Consider the following 25,154-nt stretch of genomic DNA (forward strand, 5'->3'; position numbering starts at 1 on the left):
ACGTCATAAAAGGTCAAAGGTCACGCAGTTAAAATTTCATGTTTGAAATGCTAACAAGTATGAAACTGCGATGTTGGAAATAAGGATTTGAGTTTCCACTGGACACATGCAGAAAGGATCTTCGAATTGGTGTGTGTGAGGTCAACAATATCGTAAAAGGTCAAAGGTCACGCAGGTAAAATTTCATGTTTGATGTGTTAGCAAGTATGAAACTGAGACGTTTGAAAAATGCTTTGAACTACTACAGAAAACATGCATAAAGGTCCTTCGAATTGGTGTGTATGGGCATAGCAAAAAGGTCAACAATGTCATAAAAGGTCAAAGGTCACACAGTTAAAATTTCATGTTTGATGTGTTAGCAAGTATAAAACTGTGACGTTTTAAATACGGATTTGAGCTTCCATGGAACACATGCAGAAAGGTCCTTCCAAGGGGTGCACATGACCATAATGAAAAGGTCAATATTGTCATAAGGTGAAGAAGCCTAATTTTGTAATTCAGATGCTGCAGGCAATGGTAAATATGTTTCGGTGATGTTTAAAACAATGAATTGAACATGGTATGAGTCCCACCTTGTGTTAATTACTTAGCCTTGCAAAACTGCATTCGAAATGTTTTTTTTCTTATTGAAACATATTAATAGCTATTTATTGCACAGAAATATTTGAAATATTGTCTTACCTCTACAACACACACTGACGTCCTTGTAGACTGTAAATCTTTTTAGTACTTTGCAATTTATTCCACGTGATCTCTGTGATGTGCTAAACTTAAGTTCACTCTGTGTATAAGTGTCTTCGTGAAGACTTTTTAAAGAGTATCTGGAGTTATCTGTTCAACGGCACGCTGTATCAATCGTCGAAGTTCTTCAAGTGTTACTGAAGGAGTTTTATAATAAACTTGTTGCTTAAGAAAGCCCCATAGAAAGAAGTCGCATGGGGTTAGATCAGGACCTCCAGCTGGCCACTCAATATCAGAAACTATACTTATTAAACGGTTTCCAAACCTTCCTCTTAAAATTTGCAATGCTGCCCTAGTACGATGTGCTGGAGCACCATCCTGTTGAAACCACATATCATTGTGTGGATCAAGATTTAAGGGATCAAGTTCATGGAAAAGAAATTCTCGCAACATATTTTGGTATGTAAGTTGATTAACGTTTCCTTCGAAGAAAAACGGTCCTATTACACCAGTTGCTGTTAGTCCCATCCACACCATAATACCCTTTTGATCTGCACAGCGTTCAATTCTTTTCGCCTGTGGACTGGGTCCCAAGAACCGTTCATGTGACGAAGACAGCGTTCCATTAAAAAAAAAACTTCATCTGACATTATATGGGATTTTCATTTAATTTGTCTATCAACCAGTTACAAAATAAAATTCTGGCACTGAAATCATCATGTTATTTATGTACAATCTTCATACTGTACGCCTTAACCTCAAGCACCCGCAATATCCTACTCAGCGAACTTTTTTTAACGTTGGGTGCAACACTCAAGCGATGGATTGATTTTCTTGGTGAACTAAGCACAGAACGAACCACTTTGCGTTTAGTATCCTCGGTAGAGATCCTTACAGGTGGTCCTGCCTTTCGTTGTCGCTGAGAAAGATGTTCCTTGCTAAAACAGTTATTCCGAAACTGTTTGTAAAGATGAAGAATTTGGGTATTGCTTATTTTCACACCCCACTGTCCAAACGTCATTCTCCGCGTTTTTGTAACCTACTTCCTACTAAGAACTGAGGCAAATCGGCACATTGTTCCTTTGTTAGAGTATCCATTGTGACTTACACAATTACACACACACACACACACACACTTCCAAGGACGTAGGCCTATGAGTATAGGGAAAATAAGAAATATAACAGTTTTTATTTTCTTACAAAGTCACAAGACACACAAGATTCACAAATTCGTTTAATTTTAAGCTCAACTCCACACTCTACTGCCACACTGTCTCTGTCCAACCAGATTATCATTATAGTAACACCAAGCCACCCTTGTGAACGAAACAGACTGATTATTTGACGTGAGTCCAAAACATAAACAGATCGTGTTTATGCTTCAGTCACAAAAGGGTATAAATAAACGATAAGAGTGCGTCCCTTCCTACATATGGGGAAGCAATTTATTTCTAGTGGAATTATTTTTATTTTCTCAATTTCCTGGGTAAGCATCAAGGAAATATTAAGGCTGCCCTATTTATTTTTCATGAGAATACGGGACATCTTTGTTCTCCCCTCAAACTTCACAACACAATGCATTGCTTGGAAACAGTTTATTTTGAATGCATTATCCTTTTTGATATGGATACAAAGAAATAACGAACAATCTGTAGTACAGTCTGTTCTCAGGATTTTTTAATTTTTATTTTTGGAGAACTCCTGAGTGATTTGCATTTACATGTGATATTTTCATTGGAAAATGCTACCCAAATAATATGTTTTTTTAGAATCTAGACGAAAGAAAATCCTGCACCCACTATGCCCTAGAATGTCCTGCACACAATAGTGCGCATTCTATAATGACTTCCTAAAATTAAGTATTCTTGTTATTTAAAAGAAAAGATTTCCGAGAGCCCAAATAAATATTCTTAATTTTATATACCATACCAACTAAATAGTTCTCAAACATTGCCGTCTCATACTTGCCAATATACGTACTATAAACTTCTTATTTCGTGACCATTGACCTTTTATGACACTTTTGACCATTAATTATGCATGTATTCCATGGCCGCCTCTTTGCATGTATTCTATGGCAAGTCAAATCACTTTTCAAACGTTACACTTTCATATTTGCTAATACAAACTATCATGTTTTAACTGCGTGACCTTTGATCTTTTATGACATTGTTAACCTTTTTCTAAGCCCATGCACTCCCCTTGAAAGGACCTTTCTGCATGTGTTCTATGCGAGCTCCAATTATTCTTTCTAACGTCACAGTTTCATACTTGTTAACACATCAAACACGACATTATAACTGCGTGACCTTTGACCTTTTATAACATTGTTGACCTTTTTCCTATGCCTATACATACCAATTGAAAGACCTTTATGCATATTTTCTATGGCAGCTCAAATCCTTATTTCCAACATCACAGTTTCATACTTGCTAATACATCAAACATGAAATTTTAACTGTGTGACCTTTGACCTTTAAGGACGTTCTTGATCTTTTTCCTGTACCCATACACATCCGTTGGAAGGACCTTTCTGTATGTATTCTATGGCACGTCAAATCATTTTTCAAACGTCGCCGTTCCATATTTTCTAACACATCAAACGTGATATTTTAACTACGTGACCTTTGACCTTTTATGACATTGTTGACCTTTTTGTTATGCCCATATACACCAATTCGAAGGACCTTTATGCATGTGTTCCATGGTAGCTCAAATCATTTTTCAAACGTCACAGTTTCATCGTTGCTAACACGTCAAACATGAAATTTTAACTGCGTGACCTTTGACCTCTTATGATGACCTTTTCCCTATGCCCATACACACTCGTTGGAAGGATCTTTGTGCATGTGTTCTATGGCACTTCAAAGCATTGTTTCCAATGTTACAGTTTCTTATTTGTTAACACATCAAATATGACATTTTAACTACGTGACCTTTGACCTCTGATGATATTGCTGACCTCTTCGTTTTGCTAAAAAAGATGTTCAGTAGATCCTTTGTGCATATGTGTTTTTAATATTATCCTCAACTGAATTAGTTGTGTACAATAAGTTGTTGAAAAGGGAGCTTTTTCTTCAAAGGCCACAGATGACCTGCTAGAGGTCACCGGGTCACTATTGCCCAAATTTCTCGTTATCACATTGTTTCGGATCAGAATTTATGTCGATATACCAATTTTTGCTACCGGAGATGGATATTCAAAAAAATGGCATGTGAGACTACTATTTAACATTGAAATCCCATAAGGAAAAAATTGCATTTTGACCTTTGACCCTGTAACTCCGCAAACAATAATACCCGCTATCTCGTTTTGCTATCAAACAAATCTTCTGACCTTCCTCTAAATTGCCTGCAAATTTCACAGTTCTAGCTTTTACCAGTTCTGAGTACTATGAAATTAAAGTTTACACACGAATTATGGGACAGTCCGTATATATATATATATATATATATATATATATATATATATATATATATATATATATATATATATATTTTACAAAGTAATAAGCTTCCATCAAATATGAATCAATCTCCTTCAAAGTGCATCCCTTAGCTTCTGATGTACTTATTCTAATGTTGATTCCTCGATCAGAATCACTTCTGGAAGCCTTCTTTCTTCAGGATATTCAACGGCGCTGTCGTTACCCTCTCAGTGTCGGAAATGGTGTAAAAACGTTTATATTTTAGCACGGTTTTTATTTTTAGGAAGAGCTACAAGTCACATGGTGCTATATTCGGAGAGTATGGTAGACGTGAACGGACAGGAATGTTTTTTTCGATCAAACATTTGCAGATCAAAAGCGAGATGTGGGGAACAAATTTCACACTCACTCTTCTAATTTACAAATCGACGGTTAAAATGCTTTGTACGGGCCGTATGAGATGTTTAATTGATAGGGAGGTTTCGAATAGTCATTAACATGTTTCAACAAGTTATTTGAGCCATATTTTTTTTGCACGTTATCATCTGTTTTTGACGTTGAAGGACGTTCGATCCTTGCAGCTCGTCTTCAACCGACTAATTACCGCTTTTGAATCGCTCATACCACTTTTCTATTTTTCTTTTCGTACTAAATCTTCAATGTCACAGCTTCAGCGAAGTACGCTAATTTTAACATTTAGCTAACTTCTTAACGACTATTTTGCAGCTTGAAACAAAACTTAATGTTGACGCGCGACAAACACGCTTAACACAATTCTGAATCTGGAAGGCTACTGACTTGTTACAACTCATTTAAACTCGACACTGACTATCCCAAAGGTTTAGGGTATCGGACTGACTACGTAATTAAAATCGGGGTAGTGCTGTGCAATTAGATTCACCGTGCTCTTTTATTACATCTCGTATATTCTTACATGTAGCCTTCCTCATTAATTTCATTTCATTTTGAAGAAAATAACCAGTGTTCAAGAATATTCCTGATCTATTTGCGTGACATTTGACAACACTGTTTTTCTGTGCTCGCTGTCCTAAACGAGTACATCTTCAAATGATGTATTTTGTTCTGGCACAAAAATCTTCTGGCAAAAGCTGTCCGATATTATATGTATTATAAATAGGCTTGCTATATTCCTTAATTCAATTTTTGAAATGTATAAATCAAGCAAGTTAAATAATTTCGTTTCTTTGCAGGGTGATGCTCTGATTACCACTTGCTGGTACAACACAGTTGATCGACCCAATATAACGCTCGGTGGATTTGCCATTAGCGACGAGATGTGTGTTAATTATGTTCACTATTACCCGAAGACAGACTTGGAGGTCTGCAAAAGCTCTATCAGCTCAGAGATGTTAGAAACTTACTTCAGATTTATGCATGAGTAAGTGCCAAGCTGTAGTTCAATTCATGTGTGTTTCAATGAATTATTTTTAATGTAAGGTTGGACCAGATGTCTCCGAAAAAGGGTTGTTTCAAGATCCAATATGTTTTTGCAATTCTCCAATTTCCTTCTGTTGGGTTTCGTGTCTGTAGTCTCTCTCTTTCTCTTTTTACGTTGTACAGGGAGTAGACAAAAAATCTAAAAACATTTCATACAGGACACGTAAGTTTGACCCTCCACTGTACAACACGTGTTGCGGTTCCCGATCGTTTTTCTGTTTTCAATGTGTCATGTGGACCTTCCTCTTGCATCAGCAGTAACCAGTTCACCTGTGAGTATAGTGGTGTGAAAGTGGTGCGGTAAAATGTGCGACCTGACAGACTTCCAAAGAGACATGATCGTAGGTGCCCGTCTGGTTGGAGTTTCAGTGGCAACAGTGGCGGAGTTTCAGTGGCAGATCTGGCGATTGTGGGGGTATCGAAAGGCACTGAGTTCAATGTCACAAAGGCATACACAATTCATGGGCAAACGACGTCTGCAAAGCACAACAATGGTCGAAAGACAATCCTGTCAGATAGGGACCGGAGGGCATTAAAACGGATTGTAGCATCTAAAAGGAAGACCACTGCAATGAAAATTACGTCTGAACTCAATTCCGGCCTACAGAACCCAGTTTCATCGAAAACACTGCGAGGGGAACTTCATAAAATGAAAATTCATGGCAGAGCCGCTATCGCCAAACCCCTGGTCACAGTAGTAAATGCGAAGAGGCGTGTCCAGTGGTGCAAGGACCACAAGGCGTGGACTCATGAGCAGTGGAAACACGTAATGTGGTCCGATGAATCGACCTTCACCTTGTTTCCAAGAAACGGTCGTGTTTACATATGGAGAACACCGTCGCAGGCCTATGATACAGACTGTCTGCTCCTAACTGTAAAGCATGGGTGTGGTTCTGCTACAGTATGGGCAGAGATATCGTGGTTTTCTGCAGGTCCCATCATAGCCCTGCGTGGAATGATGAATGCTAAGGCGTATAAGGCCATTTTGGGGGACCAGATTCTACCTATGGCCCAAATATTGTTCCCTGATGGTGATGGTGATGATTTGGCACCCTGTCACGCTGTAAAAACGGTGAAATCATGGTTTGAAGAGCATGACCAGGAGCTAGCAACCTCTCCTGGGTCTTACAATCACCAGATCTGAACATCATTGAGCCATTGTGGTCTGAGTTACAAAGGCGTGTTCGGTCTCATTACCCTCCATCAGCATCCCTTAAGGAACTGGAGCATGTTTTGGAGGAACAATGGTACAAAATTCCACACGCCACGATTCAGGAGCTGTATACGTCCATTACACGTCGGATCCAGCTGTTTTGGAGGCAAAAGGAGGCCCCACACCATACTAGATATTATTTTCACACTTTTGCAAATGTTTTAGATTTTTTGTCCAACTCCTGTAAATCTTTGTATTTTTCACTGCAAATTCAGACAGCTGAAGTTCTTGTATGAATGGAAAATTAATTCAGTTTTCATAACCGCATCTTACTTATTACTTATTACTATGCGATCTAATACTTCTATATTAATGTTTTGTTCGGTAGATTCTAATAAACGTTTGGGATATAAAGCTCTTCACTTATTTATTTACAAAGTAAATCTCTATAACAGTTTTACAAAATTTCAGTTGTAATTTTCTAAATGTTTTCAGATTTTAGTGAGTCCTCTTCACACAGTAGTGGCTTCTTAATAAAGATTCAATTTGCCTTAGGTTATGACGGGAACTTCTTTGCCCATTGCAGCTTCCAGATACAGGGTTTCAAAGGGATTCTCTTTAGCCCATTGTGGCCCCAGCACAAAGGTGTTGATAGGTTATTGATCAGCTGTAGACTGATGTCTCTGTCCTCTTGCAGTCTTCTTTTATAGACGTCCTCTTGAAGGGGAAGTCCGTGAGGGGAGATCGGCCATCTTCGGTTTTTTTTCGATCCTTCATCGTATTCGTCCTCCATCGTCTACTGATGTTTAAGTTTTGAACACAATAACACGTGTTCATGATTGAAGCTTGTGTTTATAGTAGTTGCTTACACGTGAGGGTATGGAACCTTACAATATTAAGTGTTGCCTAGGAGATCAGATGGAAATTGTTTTCTCGTCTCGTATCAATTGTCGAAGAATTTTTACTCGTCTCGAAAAACTTTTCTCTTCTCGATTTGTAAATTTGTGTACACAATTTGTGCCTTAATTTCCTCCTAAATTTAATCTAGTAAATTATCAGAATCCTTTCGCGTCACAAGAGACTCACGAATAGTGTGACATAACAACTTTTATAGCATAAGCTATTTATTACTGAAGTACATTACGTAGTGACTTGTGTATCTTTAATATCATTGACTTTATCAACGTTGAAAGCTTACCATTCTTAGCGCATGTCTCACAATTACGTATGTTTATTAAATTTCACATAATACATTTCTAAAATCAGGTCCATCATTTTGATTTGCCCTGTATTTAGCATTACACTTTCTGTTATTTTAGTGCTATTAAAAGAACTTAATTTTGATCAGATGTAAGTAATCCTTGACGCTTTCTTCTCTTGTAACAGCTGGGAGGATCAGGAAACTTCGCCCGAGAAAGGTATATCGGACAACTACAAGAGTATAGAGTGGACCCCTCTGCAGAGTGCTGTTCTCCACGACGTTTACGAACAGTCGCCGCTCTCAATGCAATGCAATCAATCATCAGGGGAGCGTTTCCCAGGCTACTGGGAGAATTTACCATTAACAACGGTGCCACATCCGTCGCCACCGCCGGAGAGAAACTGCCCACACTATCATCATAACCACCGTCATCGCAAGCTCAAGGAGCATTATCCTGGAGGAAACTCTGACCACAGCCATTCGCATCATGACCACCATGACCATGGAAATAGTGATAAAGAGTATTTATTGGATCAACAAAAGGCTGAGATGAAAGCAGGGAAAAGAACTATAACGATACAGTAGTAATTGGTTGTTACATAAAAGTCTTTAGTCTGTATTGTAAAATAAGTATAAAAGTTACAATAACAATAAATAGTAATAAATTTTTTGACGTCAGAAATATTTCATTACAATAATTTATTTATTTATGTCCTGACTAGAATTCCAAGTAGAAGAGTTCTAAGATGTAGTAATTTTATGATTGATTATTAGACGAGAGGACAACAGTGTGGGAAAGATCGCTGGAGGAAAGAAAATAAGTTATAGGAAAAAGGCTTAGTATAGAAACATGGAACGTTCCTACCAAGTTACAGGAAAATAAATTAGAAAATCTTAAAGAAGAAATGAAGCATAATCTACATTTGGTAGGAGTTAGTGAAGTTAGATTGGAAGGTAATGGGGAGTTGAGAAGGGAAGAATATAGAATGTTTTACTCAGGCAATGAAATAAGCAGTCATAAAAGTGTGGGAATAATTATTGGTAAGCGCTTAAAAAAGAAGGCAGAGAAAGTAGAATTTGTTGATGATAGAGTTATGATGTTAAGATTTAAAACGAAAAATAAGGATCTACTAGTGATATAGACACTCGCACTGACCACTTCACACGTAACTTATGAAGTGGAGGAAAATTATGAGAAAACAGAAGAAATTGTAGGCAGAGATAAGAGGGATGCATGTTAACGGTAATGGGAGATTTCAATGCAGTTATCGGATGATAGGAAGGTAGCGTCATAAGTCGACTTCGGATTTTTGCATATTTGCATGTTTTATTCCTGATGTGATATCGGTATGCTCTTTAAACAGAAATCCGTTTCAGCTGTTTTGGGGCAAAATAGCAGAATTTTATAGTGCATATATATTTGCATATTTCGGAGGTTAGTGCATGTTTATGTCGTTATTGCATATAAATGCATATTTAAAGGAACGAACAAATTGATAATTTTTAACGTTCGACAACTTTCTTTATAAGTGGAATTTCAAGTTTCTAATATAAATAGACTCAAAATCTTTAAATGGTTCATTATTGTAGGTTTAGAATATCTTCCAAGGTCATGTGAAAGAAGAAGAATAAAAGATTGGGTGATTCATCCTACTAGCAATGATGCATGAATGTCAGCTTTTTGGAAGAAGATACAAATAACGATGTCAAATCACCTACAACACAATTTCTACGTCACTCATCTCGGCAGTTAAAGTTGCTACTGTTATGTGTGTGTGGATTTGAAATTGTGGTCGTGTGGCTATATAGGAATACCAAAAGAAAAATCTAGGTCCATTTACTTGTAGTGCGACATCTTCAAATTCGAATTTTAACTAACTCAGAATTTTGTCCACTTTTTGCCCATTTTTGTCCACCCAAGAAAAATTTGGTACTATTCAAATTAACAAAGGAGGGCCATTCCAAATTTTCGGGCACTTCGATCACCTGTAGTGCAAGATCTTCAAATTTGAATTTTAACTTGCTCAGAATTTTGTTCAATTTTTGTTCATTTTTGTCCGCCCAAGAAAAAAAATGTACCATTCAAATAAACGAGGGAGGAACATTTCCATTTTTCGGCCACTTCGATCACCTGTAGTGCGACATCTTCAAATTCGATTTTTAACTAGATCAGAATTTTGTCCATTTTTGTCCACCCAACAAAGAAATTTGTACCATTTAAATAAACAAGAGAGAACCATTTCAAAATTTGTCCACATCGATTACATCTTGTCCAATTTTTGTCCACAAAAAATTGTACCATTCAAATAAACGAGGGAGAGCCATTTCAATATATTCGGCCATTTCGATCACCTGTAGCGCGACAGCTTCAAATTTGAATTTTAATTAGCTCAGAATTGTGTCGAATTTTTGAACATTTTTGTACCACGAAGAATAAATTCTGTACTATTGAAATAAACCTGGGAAGTTCATTTAAAAATTTGACCACTTAGATCACCTGTAGTGATACATTTTCAAATTCGAATTAGAAGTATCTTGGTGGTACAAAAACGTACAAAAAATAGGGAAAATTCTAAGGTAGTTAGAATTCGAATTTAAAGATATCACAATCCTGGTGATCGAAGTGGCCAACATTTTGAACTGGTCCTCTTTTGTTAATTTGAATGGTACAAATTTTTTATGGTACAAAAATGTACGGAGATTAGATAAATTCTGAGCTAATTAAAATTCGAATTTGAAGATGTCGCACTGCAGGTAATCGAAGTGGTCAATTTTTGAAATGACCCTCCCTCGTTTATTTTCATGGTACACATTGTTTTGTTGGTGGTACATGAATGCACAAATATTGAACAAAATTTTAAGCTTGTTAAAATTCGAATTTAAAGATGTCGCACTACAGGTGATAGAAGTAGCCAAATTTGAAATGACCCTCCCTCGTTTATTTGAATTGTATATTTTTTCTGGGGTGGACAGAAATGGACAAGAATTGGATAAAATTCTGAGATAGTTAAAGTTTAAATTTGAAGATGTCGCACTACAGGTGATCGAAGTGACCAAATTTTGAAAGTCACTCCTTTGTTAATTTGAATGGTACAAAATTTGTTCTTGGGTGGACAAAAATGTACAAAAATTGGATAAAATTCTGAGATAGCTAAAATTCGCATTTGAAAATGCCCTACAGGCTATCGAAGTGGCCGAAATTTTGAAATGGTAAGGGATGCGCACGAGACGAGTCGAGACAGTATTTTTTCTGACAAAATTCGAGTCGAGACACGGCTCTTCCAATAGAGAAATATACATTTTTCGAGTCGAGACATCACTTTCACAGCATATTTTCGAGACATTGATGAACAACAAGTTAGACAATGTTTGAGCACTTAGTCTATACTATTTCTAATATCAGTCATCTGCAAATTCATAAGGGGAAATCCCCGTTCGCATTCTGTCGTGGAAATTGATAATACTTCTACCCGATTTCTGCAACTCCTCATGGACAATCTGCTTGTTAGACTTAAGTCTGATAACGATTTTTTTTTGGTCAGCTTTGAAATACTCAGCAAGAAGTATCACCTCTCTATCACCATACAGCATCTTTTCCATATCGACCATGTCAGTTTGCAATGTCGACTCATGGAGAACAGAAACTTCATCTACCACGCCTTCGATAGGGAATCTTGTGAATAAATTATCAACTAAAACCTGATAAACTGATGATGTCTTATTTGTTTATAAATTTAATCTTTGTAATTACAGATGAAGGTTTGATGCCATTACCAAGCTCCCTCCACCGTCTAGAAAGCGAAAGGGAACGAGGTTCCTGGCAAGTGTTCAGAGGTGAATGGGAATTTCCCTCCTTCTTCCCCTTCAATTACCACACTGCTGTTTGCCATGTCCCAAATTACGATGCATTTCAATTAAATTATCATAGTATAATTATTTCCTTGATGAATTATCGATACTTTTCAGTGGAAAAAAGGATGACATTTGAAAGTTCTAAATCAAGGTAAGTAGACCAACGTAAAGGGGGAAAATGTGTAAAATTTTCCATATTATGCGTACAATCCAAACTTAAAATTTCCGTGTAATTAAGCTTACAGTACAAATTTTATGCCTATTTTTCTCACAACTTTATGGGTTGATTGTCCTGTGCTGTAAGCGCTCCATATAATAAACATAAGCTTTAGCAATTATTATAGTAGAAAGCAATGGATATATGAAGCCAAGCACTGTGTTTTTTGTTTCTGATTTTTTTTCTTAAATGATATCGATCGTTTTCGATCATTTCTACAAACCAATTCACTACCAATTTTCCATATATAGAAAGTGCACCCCCCCATAAAGGAGAATTTAAAAAAATGCTAGGACACATTCTGTTTATTTTCAATAAAGAGTTAATACTCTGAATTTCAGCTCCGTAAGTTTAACGGCTTGCGAGATACTCATTTTTTTCTCAAAAATTCGGATACTCACTACCTTCTTAGGTTATTATGCATTATAATGAAAGCAATATAACATCCCAATTTGGATTAAGGCCTAACTATATACCAAAAGTAATTTCATTTGACTTCGCAGTTTGACCGTGATGATCAGGCACACACAGTTACATTCAATTTTTTATATAATAATTTATATATTACAGTGATTCAAAAACGAATTTTTCCCAGTAGTTAAGTCCTCTAAAAACTCACAGGTCTCGAAAGCCAAGTAGTATTATAAGTCCTATTGCTATTATTACAATTAAAAATATCAATATCCAAAAGAGCCTGAAGTTCATTTTAAACTTGGTTAGATATACTCACCTCAGGTAAGTAGACAGAAACATGTGGAAAAGAAAGGGAAATGAAGGTCTTGAAAGTAAAACGGAGACAAATTTACCAGTCTTCAGAAGACACTTTCTACAATGCAGTGAGCAGAGAGGGTCGGTAGATCATACTGAGTCGGTGGGTTGCAGTGGGTCACGGTGGGTGGTGGGTCACAGTGGGTCATGGTGGGCGGTGGGTCGCAGTGGGTCACGGTGGGTCACATGCTGTTGACCCACGACCCACTGATCCACTCAGAAAACTTGACCCACTTGATCCACTGGCCCACCGACCCACTGACCCACTCTGGCGCGGGATACTTTGTTTAGTATAGAGGGGACACACGCGCAGTCGCTAATTTTTTTTACCGCCCGCGAAAAGCGCCAGTCACTGACAGTCGGCCAACGAGTAAAGACGTGTAGGAGCTTTCGTCGGATTTCAGTTTTTTTTTGTAAAATGACAAAAAAAACTTGAGTAGCGATATTGCATGAAATTTTGCCAAAAGCTTGGCGATACCAAGCGAAAACCATGCAATCGGTACATTCAATTTTGAAGGAGAATTTGGGTATGAAGAGAATGTCCGCGAAATTTGATTCAGGCTTTCATCGCCAAACACAACATTCCTGTGTATCGTCAAGCTCCCTACTCACTCGACATGGCTCCGTGTGACTTTTGGTTATTTCCCCAAGTTAAAAATGTCACTAAAAGGAACCCGGTTTGAGTCAAGAGTAGTGCTCCCGACCCGTGACCCGAATTGACTGACCCGACCCGGCCCGTGATCCGATCCGATTGACCTGAGGCGACAACCCGACCCGAGCTGACCCGATTGACCCGACCCGAGTAGCCTGACCCGACAACCCGACCCGAGCTGACCCGACCCGACAACCCGACGCGAGTTGACCCGACCCTACCCGATCCGTAACCCGACCCGTTTGAGAGCACTATGGTGAACACACTGGGTGAACGCCAAAATGCACTCCCATTTAGAATTAAACCCGGACCACGTGTACCGAAGTCTTACACGTTAACCACTAGCTAGATCAAGCGGGGGATTTGTATATGCATCTTAATGAATATTTGGCACTTTTGAGGTTTGGTTATTTCTTTTTATAACTGATACCAGTGTCCGACGTGGGAGAAATTTATTTTTTTCTTGCTTTAGTTCTATGTGACGAAATTTTTATTCAAGGTCAGTGTTCTCACCTGCTCGGACGGCAGGGAGTATTCTCAGAAGGCAGTAGCAAAAGTCCCTTGGCGGAGACAAAAGGAAATCGTTTAACTACAATGATAAGGGTTGAGGAAACGGGAGAAGACCTGTGATTTTTTCCAACCCTTCAACTTTCATTCCAAAATAGGTTCTTATGATTCCGGGACCCGCGCCACTTTGATTTTTCTTTCTCGGTAATTAAAACGTATTTTACAGTATATATAGTTGCAAGTAAGAAGATACATAATATGAATTTTGTAATTTAAAATTTAAAAATACAGTATGATAATTAATTATAAAGTACTAATTTTATTTCATCACTTTCAGCCCAACAAATGAAATTCAAACAATTCGCACCCTGGGTCTTGGACATCAATACTGCGTCTTATTCTTTGTCTTGCACAGTCAAGTCTTGGTCCTGCATTTCGTAGTCTTAGTGGTCTTTCATGCTATACAAGAGCCAAGAATGCTCGCCTCATCGGTACAAATGAAGACCAAGTGTGATTTTGATTATGGTCTTTCATACTATACGGAAAGCTAGAAAATACGCTCATCGCTACTTAATGATCAGCAAAACAAGGCCAAGAGCAAGATTACTATGCACTTCGTCTTGCATATCCAATCTTTATCTTATTCTTGTATCGATGTTCTTGGGCTTGGTGAAATAAAATGAAATATTCAGTTTAAGGTCCCTCGATTCTGCACAGAGGCTAAGAGATATGGTAACCATGAGAAATGAATGCAATGGTGGAATGAAGAAAGTAGGAGGAAACAGGAGAACCTCGAGAAAACCCACTACACGGCGTTTCTCTACCACAAAGCCCACTTAGCACAAGCTGGGATCGAACCATGGACACCATGCACCAGAGATGAATTCTCTACCACTGAGTTACCGCAGCCCTGCTTGGGCTTGGTGTCCATATCCAATTTTCCTTTTGGCCTTGCTTAAACAACTTCTAGTTTTGTTCTAAATCCAGACTCCATATTGGCGTAGATATTAATATTACAGTCGATTGGTAAAATCAATCTTCCCCATTTAAAAATTAAAGTACACACAAGTACAAAAATAAGCATTTACCATAAAACACTAGCTGTAAGTGTTCAAAATAGATTTATGGCTTCTATAAAATCAGTTGAAAATTGCTATTTTTAATTAGGCAGCTAGTGAAAAATAGCAGCTTTCGACTCCAGCCGAGTTTAAACTCAACCTAAACTCAGTTGACCAAAGTGAACTGACCCGACCCGAGCTGACCCGATTGACCCGACCCGACAACCCGACCCGAGCTGACCCGATTGACTCGATCCGAATAACCCGACCCGATAACCCGACCCGAGCTGACCCGATTGACCCGATCCGACAACCCGACCCAACAACCCGAACCGAGCTGACCCGACTGACCCGACCCGACCCGTTTGAGAGCACTAGTCAAGAGAAGACAGACTACTTTGAAGGAGATTAGTGTTTCGGATTTTCTAAATCAATAAATGTAACTTTGTCAACCAAAAGTTCATACTTTTTGAATACACCTCGTAGATGTGCTTTGATGAAAATAGTTACCTTCATATGACTATGAATGAAGGAAAGAAATGATAATTTAATTCTGTATTGATAGTATCTATAATAGCATTTTCTTTTAATTGTGTTCCTTATTCGTCATCGTTTAAAAGTTACCGCTCGCGAATGTTTTTTTAACTATTTTTTTTTTTTCATGTATTGCGGTGAACCACAAAAATAGTGCAAAATCTCACACTTCCTCTTCTAAAAGCTATGCTTTTACTGCCGCTCACGTTTGTCAAAGTTTCACGAAACGCTACCTTCGTCAGTGTCATCTGTTATTGTCGCTTCTTTTCGAATATCTGTATTGTACTCAACAGTTCTTTCTGCTACGAACGAGGTCGAAATGATCGTCTCTCCGCCCATTCTCATGCGACAAAGAATATGCTACGAAGGCAAAGCTTTCACAGTATTCTTTGGAGGGCCTGAACTTGAACATCTACTATTGCTTCCCTCATGTTTATGCGGAGCATTATAAAATAAATTGCATATTAATAAAATACAGCACTTAAGGACTATTGAATTTTACATATAAATATTTAGATAGGCTTAGCCTTCAGGTTAATTCACACATAGTGTGCCGTTCCCATGTGCCCCATCAGTACTGGGATCTTCAAAGTTTTTTTTCAGACTTTGACATATAAAATTCATTGGGTTGTCTTTCACAATTCACACATGATGTGCCGCGCCTGTGCCGTTTTCATGCCGTGCCCTCACAGCGCGCCTTGGAGTGAAACCGCCCCGGTCGCAACTCGGCGGACGCGATAATTCGGCAAAATCCAGAAGGAAAATCAAAAAGAAACGCTGACTTTATATATATATATATATATATATATAGTGGAGGATCCAGGATATGATCAAGGGAGGGGCTAAACCATGTTTTGCCGTTTTATCCAGTGTAAAGCAGGATCGAAGCACATTTTATCCAGTGTATACCTGAGCGTCAAGGGGGGGGCTATAGCCCCTATAGCTTCCCCCTTGGATCCGCCACTGTATATATATATAATGACAATAGTTCTTTTTTGTCTCCTAACAAGATGTTCCCAATTAAATAATCTTGGCTACAGACCTGCTCTAGAAAGACAGTGAGGGTAGCAGACGATACTATTGGAGAGCGCGTGCCCCCTTTCCCCACTCTAGGGTCATCACTGTTTTAGATACATTTACATAAATTCTATACCTCCGTATTCGGGGATTCATGATGGAAATAGCAACATCAAAATACACATTAATCAGACCACGTGCGTGAATATGGTAGGAACACAAACTGGTTTTCATCTATCAGGTTATGTGGAAAGAACCAAGAGCGCTGATTTCTCTGTAACTTTGGGGATGACTATTCAGATGTGTGTTTGGTTCCAGATAAGGGTCTAAGAAGGTATATATGAGGATTTTAAGAAAAATTGAATTCAAATTATGTCAAATATTGTATATTCATAAAAAAAACGTATAACAATAAAATACATATTCATAAAAATATATGGGAGCCCGTACCTCCAGCCCCCACGAGATCGGCGCCCTTGGAATGAACCTTAGTTTACAGGTACGTTTGACACTAATGCAGCTCTCATGGAGTACTTAACATTACAAATAACGTGAAAACAGTACAGAAAATGAGAAAACTGTGTTTATGGTTAGTATAAAAGGCACGATAGACGTTATCCTGCAATAATCAAATATAAATAGTTGTGTTAAAAGTGACTTGTTTAGCCTTATAATTTTAATTCTTTATTAGGACCACATTACTCCGTCTTGTAAGTTTCTAATTTTAATATGTCCATTATTCCACATAACTCTTAAATGAAAGCGATTTATTATTATTATTATTATTATTATTATTATTATTATTATTATTATTATTATTATTATTATTATTATTATTATTATTATTATTATTATTATTCAAAAGATATCTAGCACGATTATCTTGATAAGAGTTCATTAATGAAGTCAATCTGTTAAATTCATCTCACAGGTAACAACGACTTTAACAGTGGTTATTACTATCCCATTTTGTGCTATTGGAATAAAGATATAATTCTAAAATGCTAGAAGTTACATATCACGCCGTTAGGTGGCAGCAAACATCATCCAGGGTTGACATCTACCAGACAAAATTGAAACTTCTAGGCATGAACCCACCATTTATTCGCTTTAGCAGAATTTATTTTCATTTTAAAATTTTTTTGTGGCATATTTTTAAGTTTTATTTCTTAATTTTTTAAAAAGTTTTAATGGTACTGTACATAGAAATCATTATCACAAGCCAGTGACGGATTTAGTCCGGGGGCGAGGGCCTAGCAACTCCCCAATTTTTTGAGTGACAGAAATAATTTATTATTTATATATGTTTGAAAGTCTATAGTAAAATCATGATATACCTATCATAGACTGGGTTCTTGCTGCCCCCCCCTATATTTTAACTTCTCGATCCGCCACTGATCACAGCATTATTTTGAGCAAGATATCAAAGTTACCTTTTATTGAGGTAAGGCAGTGCTGAATTATAATAATAAACGGTAAAACAAACAAACAAAAAAAAAAACGAAATACTAGCTTTTCTTGCTACGTCTATAATATTAACAGTTAATTATATTACACCAGAAGGACAATGAATTATAATGATAAATGTCATTATTTCTGTTCGACGTAAAAAGAAAACACAAGTTCGGGAATCTGTTCCGAGTTCCTTTTTAGATTGAGAGCGTGCATGTCAGAGCCATCTATGAAAAGAACAAGATACTACATGCTAAGCAGTATCACATATTGTTCAATAGATGGAGCGAGAATCCTTCGCAAGATGTCCTGTACTCTACCAGAACAAACACTGAAACTTCTGCCAAATCCACAATTTCCACATTGTTCCTTATTTCCTCGAACTGAAGTAATAAGTTAGGCTTCGACGGTAAATTCAAAGGCGCGAAGCAATGGGAATAAAGTCCCGTGAAGGATGGCGAAAAAATTGGCATGAGTAATTTTTGGGGAAAAAATGAAAGAAATAGAAAAATATTAATAAAATTGGATGAAGTAATGCAAAAAGCAAAGAGACAAAGGGGTTTATAGCTCAAGTGGCGCCGGAAGCAGGATGGGCTATTGCCTTTCTTATAGTCTTGCGCAGGAAAAATAAATATGCAAAACAAAACATAAATTCCATGAAATAAGTTGGCAATATATAGAAATGGTTAATTCATCAACTTTTCCCACTATCATTTGAAACTGTGCTGGCATCCTGTCATAGATTGGCCTATATGGATACATTTACATCAAAATTTTCAGCACCGATCTTTATTTACGGTTTCGGCATTATGTCATTGGTAGCTACGAATAATTAGCGAATTAAAAGGGTTTTTACTATGCCGAAGGTTCTGAAAGGCATTTCAGAAGAAAAAAAATCACATACCCCACATGCGCCTTTCTCTCAGATATGATTTTTATTCCATACGGAGGGAAATGGTACTTTAGTTAGAAGAGAATATTCTACTCACTCTGAATGTGCACACTGCCTATAGAGATAAAATATCGTACTAGTATTATTGTCCTACTTTTGTGTTCAATCATTCCTGGAAAAGTTGCACCGTAGCTCAATGATAGAGCGCTTACTTCTTTCCGATAGTCCTTTGTTCGATCCCAGGCAAGTGTTTGTAGGAGACTTTATCGTGTCCGCTGGTTTCTTGGGATTCTCTCCTTTCCCTCCACATCGACATTTTACGAATTGTTTCACGACTATTCATTTTCAGTATCCGTCTCCGACCATAAGCGTGGAACGTAAAACTGAAACATTTCATTTCATATTTATCAGTCAATCCTAGTTTGGTCTGTTCAAGTACGTATCTGTATGAACTAAAAGTTTCTGAAGTAGATAGAATTTATACATGTGTTTTCTGAATATCATATATACACTATGTGATAAAAAGTATCCGGACACCCCCAAAACATACGTTTTTCTTATTAGGTGCATTGTGCTGCGACCTACTGCCAAGTACTCGATATCAGCGACCTCAGTAGTCAGTAGACATTGTGAGAAAGCAGAATAGGGCGCTCCGCGGAACTCACGGGTTGCTAACGTGGTCAGGGGATTGGGTGTCACTTGTGTCAGAAGTCTGTACGCGAGATTTCCACACTCCTAAACATCCCTAGGTCCACTGTGTCTGATATGATAGTGAAGTGGAAACGTGAAATGACACTTACAGCACAAAAGCGTACAGGCCGACCTTGTCTGTTGACTGACAGAGACTGCCGACAGTTGAAGAGGGTCGTAAAGTGTAATAGGCAGACATCTATCCAGACTATCACACAGGAATTCCAAACTGCATCAGGATCCACTCCAAGTACTATGACAGTTAGGCGTGAGGTAAGAAAACTTGGATTTCGTGGTCGAGCGGCTGCTCATAAGCCACACATCACGCAGGTAAATGCCAAACGACGCCTCGCTTGGTGAAAGGAGCGTAAACATTGGACGATTGAACAGTGGAAAAACGTTGTGTGGAGTGACGAAACACGTTACACAATATGGCGATCCGATGGCATGGTGTGGGTACGGCGAATGCCCGGTGAAAGTAATCTGTCAGCGTGTGTAGTGCCAACAGTAAAATTCGGAGGTGATGGTGTTATGGTGTGGTCGTGTTTTTCTTGGAGGGGGCTTGCACCCCTTGTTGTTTTGCGTGACACTCTCACAGCGCAGACCTACATCGATGTTTTAAGTACCTTCTTGCTTCCCACTCTTGAAGAGCAATTGGGAAATGGCGATTGCATCTTTCAACATGATCAAGCACCTATTCATACTGCACGGCATGTGGCGGAGTGGTTACAGGACCATAACATCCCTGTAAGGGACTGGCCTGCAAAGAGTCCTAACTTCAATCCTGTAGAACACCTTTGGGATGTTTTGGAACGCCGACTTCGTGCCAGGCCTCACCGTCCTACATCGATACTTTTCCTCAGTTCAGCACTCCGTGAAGAATGGACTGCCATTCCGCAAGAAACATTTATTATTGATGACGAACGACATACTCTTCAAGATCATAGATATTCGATGTTTGGATTTTCTCGAAAACTACACATGGGAATTTAGTTTCAAGTATGTAATTTTCTTCAGCACGACCACCTCTATCGACTGATGTATTAACTTTCCGATTAAACAGAAACTAAAGTTAAAAGTAACTGGTGTCTTCCTAGTGTCATAATGAAGAGGTGAAAATGGATATTCTTCAGTATTAGTTTCACCTTCAGGTTAATTTGGACGTTGAAATAGTTCGTTTCTAGTTCAAAGGATGGCGCCACCGTCAACAATGTTACCATATGGAAAGAGTTACTTCAAAACAATATAAAAGAAAACAGAAAGGAGATTAAATACAAATATACTTCAAACCTAACTCCTCTTGTAGTTAGTTACTGTACTAAGCAGTGAACAAGTATTGCAGACGTACTTGGGAGATTAGTACAGATACTCTACTTAGGAGGCTGACAGAAGATTCTCATCTTCTGAAGGGTTTTACTTTAACTTTTGAAGGTCATTGTTTTCATTCATACTTTGACCAACTCTTTTGTGTTTTGTAGCATATATTTACCAACTTTTTCTGAGCATCTATTGTTTTCATTGCCTTGATCCTCTTGGATCATGCATCGATTACCGGGGATAGTTGTACCTCCAACCTGCAACCCCTCGGACGATTCTGGGAGGGATCCTCGCAGAAATCGGCGCGGTCGACCGTTATCTGAAAGTAGTGCTGAATCTGTAGATAAACGTTCTAGATCCCGTTCACCTACTTATATACAGAAACCACCTGAACGTACGGAAGAAATGCAGTTTACCACAGATCCGCCAGAGCCCACACCGTCTACTTCGGTAACACCTCCTATCTATATTGCATCCCCGACCCGCCCGAAGATTTATTCATTTCTGTTAACCAATTATGACGCCAAATACAGCAATAGTCGGCACATTTTCAATCAAATCATGAAGTACCTTCCGCGTGCTAGTGTAAAGCAAATTATTTTCACCAAGAATGGTGTTATCATTAAGTCAGATGACGAAAAATTCGGCACAACACTCCGTAACAAAGCCAGTTATGAAATATTTGGTAAAAATGCCAAGCTTTCGAATCTGACTGACAAAGTAAAGCAAAATCCACCACCACCTCGCACACCTATGATGTCTGTGGTTATTCGAGGCGTTTTGCCAGAAATAACGGATGATGAAGTTCTCGAGGAACTTAAAGCAGAAGGCATTGATGTAGCGAAATGTATTCGCATTAAAAATAACAATGGTGCTACCTACATGGTTCGTGTCTTAACCACGTCCCAGAATTCTATTGACACCTTGTTGCAAGAGGGAGCTTACATCTTCAAAAAACGACACCGTGTAGAGCCATCACGTACTACCTCACCTCTCCCAGTTAGATGTGAGAAATGTCAAACTTATAATGCGCACATAACGTCAAAATGTCCAAATGTTCCCAAATGTGGGTATTGTGCAGGACAACATGAAACGAAGGAGTGCCCTAATACAGGAAAGCAACCACATTGCTCCACATGTTCAAGCACAACGCATCCTACTTACAGTTACAAATGCAAGTCTAAGCCGGCACCTGATCCAAATCAACCAGAAATGACAGTTCCGCTCCGTACAACGGATGCTTCAGTTCCATTCTCCCAATCTATTGCTTCACCCATCACTGTGGAAAACTTCTTGCGATATATCACTCTTATTTTGCAAAACATTTTTCCGTTCCAACGTCAGCTTATTCTCGACCATGTTATTGCAGCAGCCTCTGTTATTTTCCAAGTTAATCTCTATGCCACGTATTCTGGTCCCTTTGTTCACTTTCATATTGCACCACGCGATACTGCAGTTTAAAACCCACTCCTTCTGTTTCAGTATGGGCATTACTATTCTTTTTATGAATATTCGATCTTTAACTCAACATCGAATACTATTTGAGCAACTGCTTCTAGAAGAACAGGTCGATATATTTGCATTGAACGAGACAGCTCTTAAACCTCCACAATCCATACGCTTTCCCAGGTATCAGTTTGTACGGCATGATTACCGAGACACTAACGCCAGAGCACAAGGCGGCGTAGCAATTGGAATACGGAATAAACTTCCTTATCGACATCACTCTGTACCAACGTATGTTCCATTACCCGAGCACTTAGTGACGACAATATATCTATCAAACTTGGCTCTAACTGTGGCTACGATCTATGTCCGTCCAGGACATACACTTCCACTAGAATTCTTTCGATACTTGTTTTCTCAGTATCGTCATCTTTTAATCTTAGCAGATCTGAATATTCACAGTCGCTCCGATAGAGATAAAACTCAGTTTTCTGATTATATATCGCTAGGTTTGCATGGACATATATACAATCTACCCAGACACACCAGGTCCAGTAGTCAAACTACTCCTGATGTTCTTATTAGCACAGCTTCATTAGTTGCTAAAGTCACTGTAACTGTTCTTGATTGTATCGGTAGTGACCATCTACCAATAAAGGTTCAAATCAATCATGCACGCCAACCATCGTCTCCATCATTCACAAGAAATATTCTCTTGTACGATAAAGCTAACTGGGAGCAGTATAGAACTGATATTAATATTGCGCTGGATCAGATGGAACCACCAACATCTGAAATTGATCTTAACAACGCCGTGCATAACATAACCACTGCACTTGTTGACAGTGCTAACAAGAATATCCCTACCTACCATGGTAAAACGTATCAACCAATGTTACCACCTCAGTACCTCACACTTGTAAGAAAATCCAGGCAGTATTTTCGTGAATACGAGAGGACACGAAACCTTGAATATTTAGCTCAAGCGCGTCGTTGGCAACGCACAGTTCACAACTACATTGTTGCTCATAAAAGACTTAGTTGGAGTAAAGTGTGCAACAAGTTAAACACGGAAACGCACCCTACAAAATACTGGAAGCAATTTAATCTATTGACTGGACAGAAAGTTGGTACTACTTACCCTCTGGTACAGGACAATCATCTTTTGCAGACAGATCAAGCAAAAGCTGATGCTTTTGCATCACATTTGCAAGCAGTCTTTACACCGCCTCTATCCACACACCGTTTAAGTCCCCGGCTATCTGAGCCAGCACTTAACAGATTGCTCCAACCTTCTACGTCGCATGAATTAGATAACTCTAACCCTTTGACTCAGGAGATTACTTCTGATGAAATACGTGGAGCTCTTAAACGTAAACGTAATACTGCTCCTGGATTTGATTCTATATCTTATAGAATTCTTAAAGAATGTTCAGTAAAATTTTTTGTCTTCTTAGCAACAATCTATACGTTTATTCTACGAACTGGCTATTATCCACAGGACTGGAAGATGTCTAAAGTTTGTATGTTTTTAAAACCAAACAAACCACCTCACTCCGTGACATCGTATCGACCCATACAATTAACATCTACGTTAGGTAAACTATTTGAAAAAATCCTAGTACACCGTCTCCATCCATATCTTAATGAGCATAACCTTCTACCTTCTTACCAAACAGGATTCCGGCCGCTATATAGTATTAATGACCAATTACTTCGCCTTACCACTATTATTACAAATCAATATAACAAAGCACTACCGTCTTGTCTCATACTTATGGATCTGGAGAAAGCGTTTGACCGCATTTGGCATTACGGCTTATTTTATAAACTTTTGAAACTAAGAATTCCTCTCACTTATGTCCGAGTTATATATTCCTTTATACTCAACCGTATTGCCTATGTGAACATCAACGGCTCTCTATCACATCCTATATTTCCATTCACCGGTGTGCCACAGGGTTCAAGCTTATCACCTCTTCTTTACATCCTCTATGCCTCGGATCTGCCATCTCCAGCACCTAATACATATTTATTCCAGTATGCGGATGATACCGCTTTTCTCACTCTTGGTAAAACAATCCAGCAGATTAACGTCCACTTACAGGTTACAATTACAGCCTTTCTTCACTGGTGCGATAAATGGAGACTCACTGTTAACGAAGACAAAACACAGGCTATAGTAATTTTACCACCCAACCGCCGCAGCAGGGTTCATCGAAATCCAAATTTGCTACGGATACGTGTTGGCGATCATCATTTACAACCTACTAAAGCTGTTACATATTTAGGTATTGTTTTCGATGATAAAATGCGGTGGACAGCCCAACTACAGAAACTTGTTGTGAAAGCAAAAAACCGATTACAGCTTCTACGTCGTCTTGTGGGTCAAAACTGGGGTTTAAACTCTAAATTATTACTAAATACTTACAAAGCCTTTATGCGTAGTGTCCTTACTTTCGGTCATATAGCCTGGTGCTCTGCTCCGCAGAAGTTTTACAATAGATTAGAAATTCTTGAACGTCATGCTATCAGACTCGCATTTCGCATAAAACTACCGTATCCCAATGATGACCTTTATAATAAGATTGATTTTCCTCCGCTTGTCCACCACATAGCTCTCTTACGCCAAAAATTTATAGCTAAATGTCTTCATTCATATAAAGATATATTTCTCGACACCATATTCACAGACTTGGAACAAGACTCTCAGTACCGATACTGCTATACACCTCTCAGCATCCTCCTTTCCATTTATGCTCGACAACTTCCAGATGATCATCATCATGCAAGATTTTTCCGACGACAGCTCATCCATGACGACATTCCTC

The 25,154-nt window shown here is 38.4% G+C and overlaps 1 protein-coding gene and 1 long non-coding RNA gene across 2 annotated transcripts in view; one reads left to right on the forward strand and one right to left on the reverse strand.

The window, feature by feature from the left end:
- The window catches only part of LOC145688835 (dopamine beta-hydroxylase-like), a 54,243-nt gene extending 45,647 nt beyond the window's left edge, over positions 1-8,596 (forward strand). The window contains exons 8-9 of the mRNA XM_081763004.1: positions 5,321-5,508; positions 8,107-8,596. Coding sequence (XP_081619130.1) covers positions 5,321-5,508; positions 8,107-8,506 — 588 coding nt within the window. The 3' untranslated portion in view covers positions 8,507-8,596. The remainder of the gene's footprint in view (positions 1-5,320; positions 5,509-8,106) is intronic.
- Positions 1-25,154, reverse strand: part of LOC145689922 (uncharacterized) — a 268,690-nt gene that overhangs the window by 156,948 nt on the left and 86,588 nt on the right. The gene's annotated exons all lie outside the window — the stretch shown is intronic.

This window comes from Thermobia domestica, chromosome 7, assembly GCF_964235325.1.
Source record: "Thermobia domestica chromosome 7, izTheDome1.hap1.1, whole genome shotgun sequence".
NCBI lineage: Eukaryota > Metazoa > Arthropoda > Insecta > Zygentoma > Lepismatidae > Thermobia > Thermobia domestica.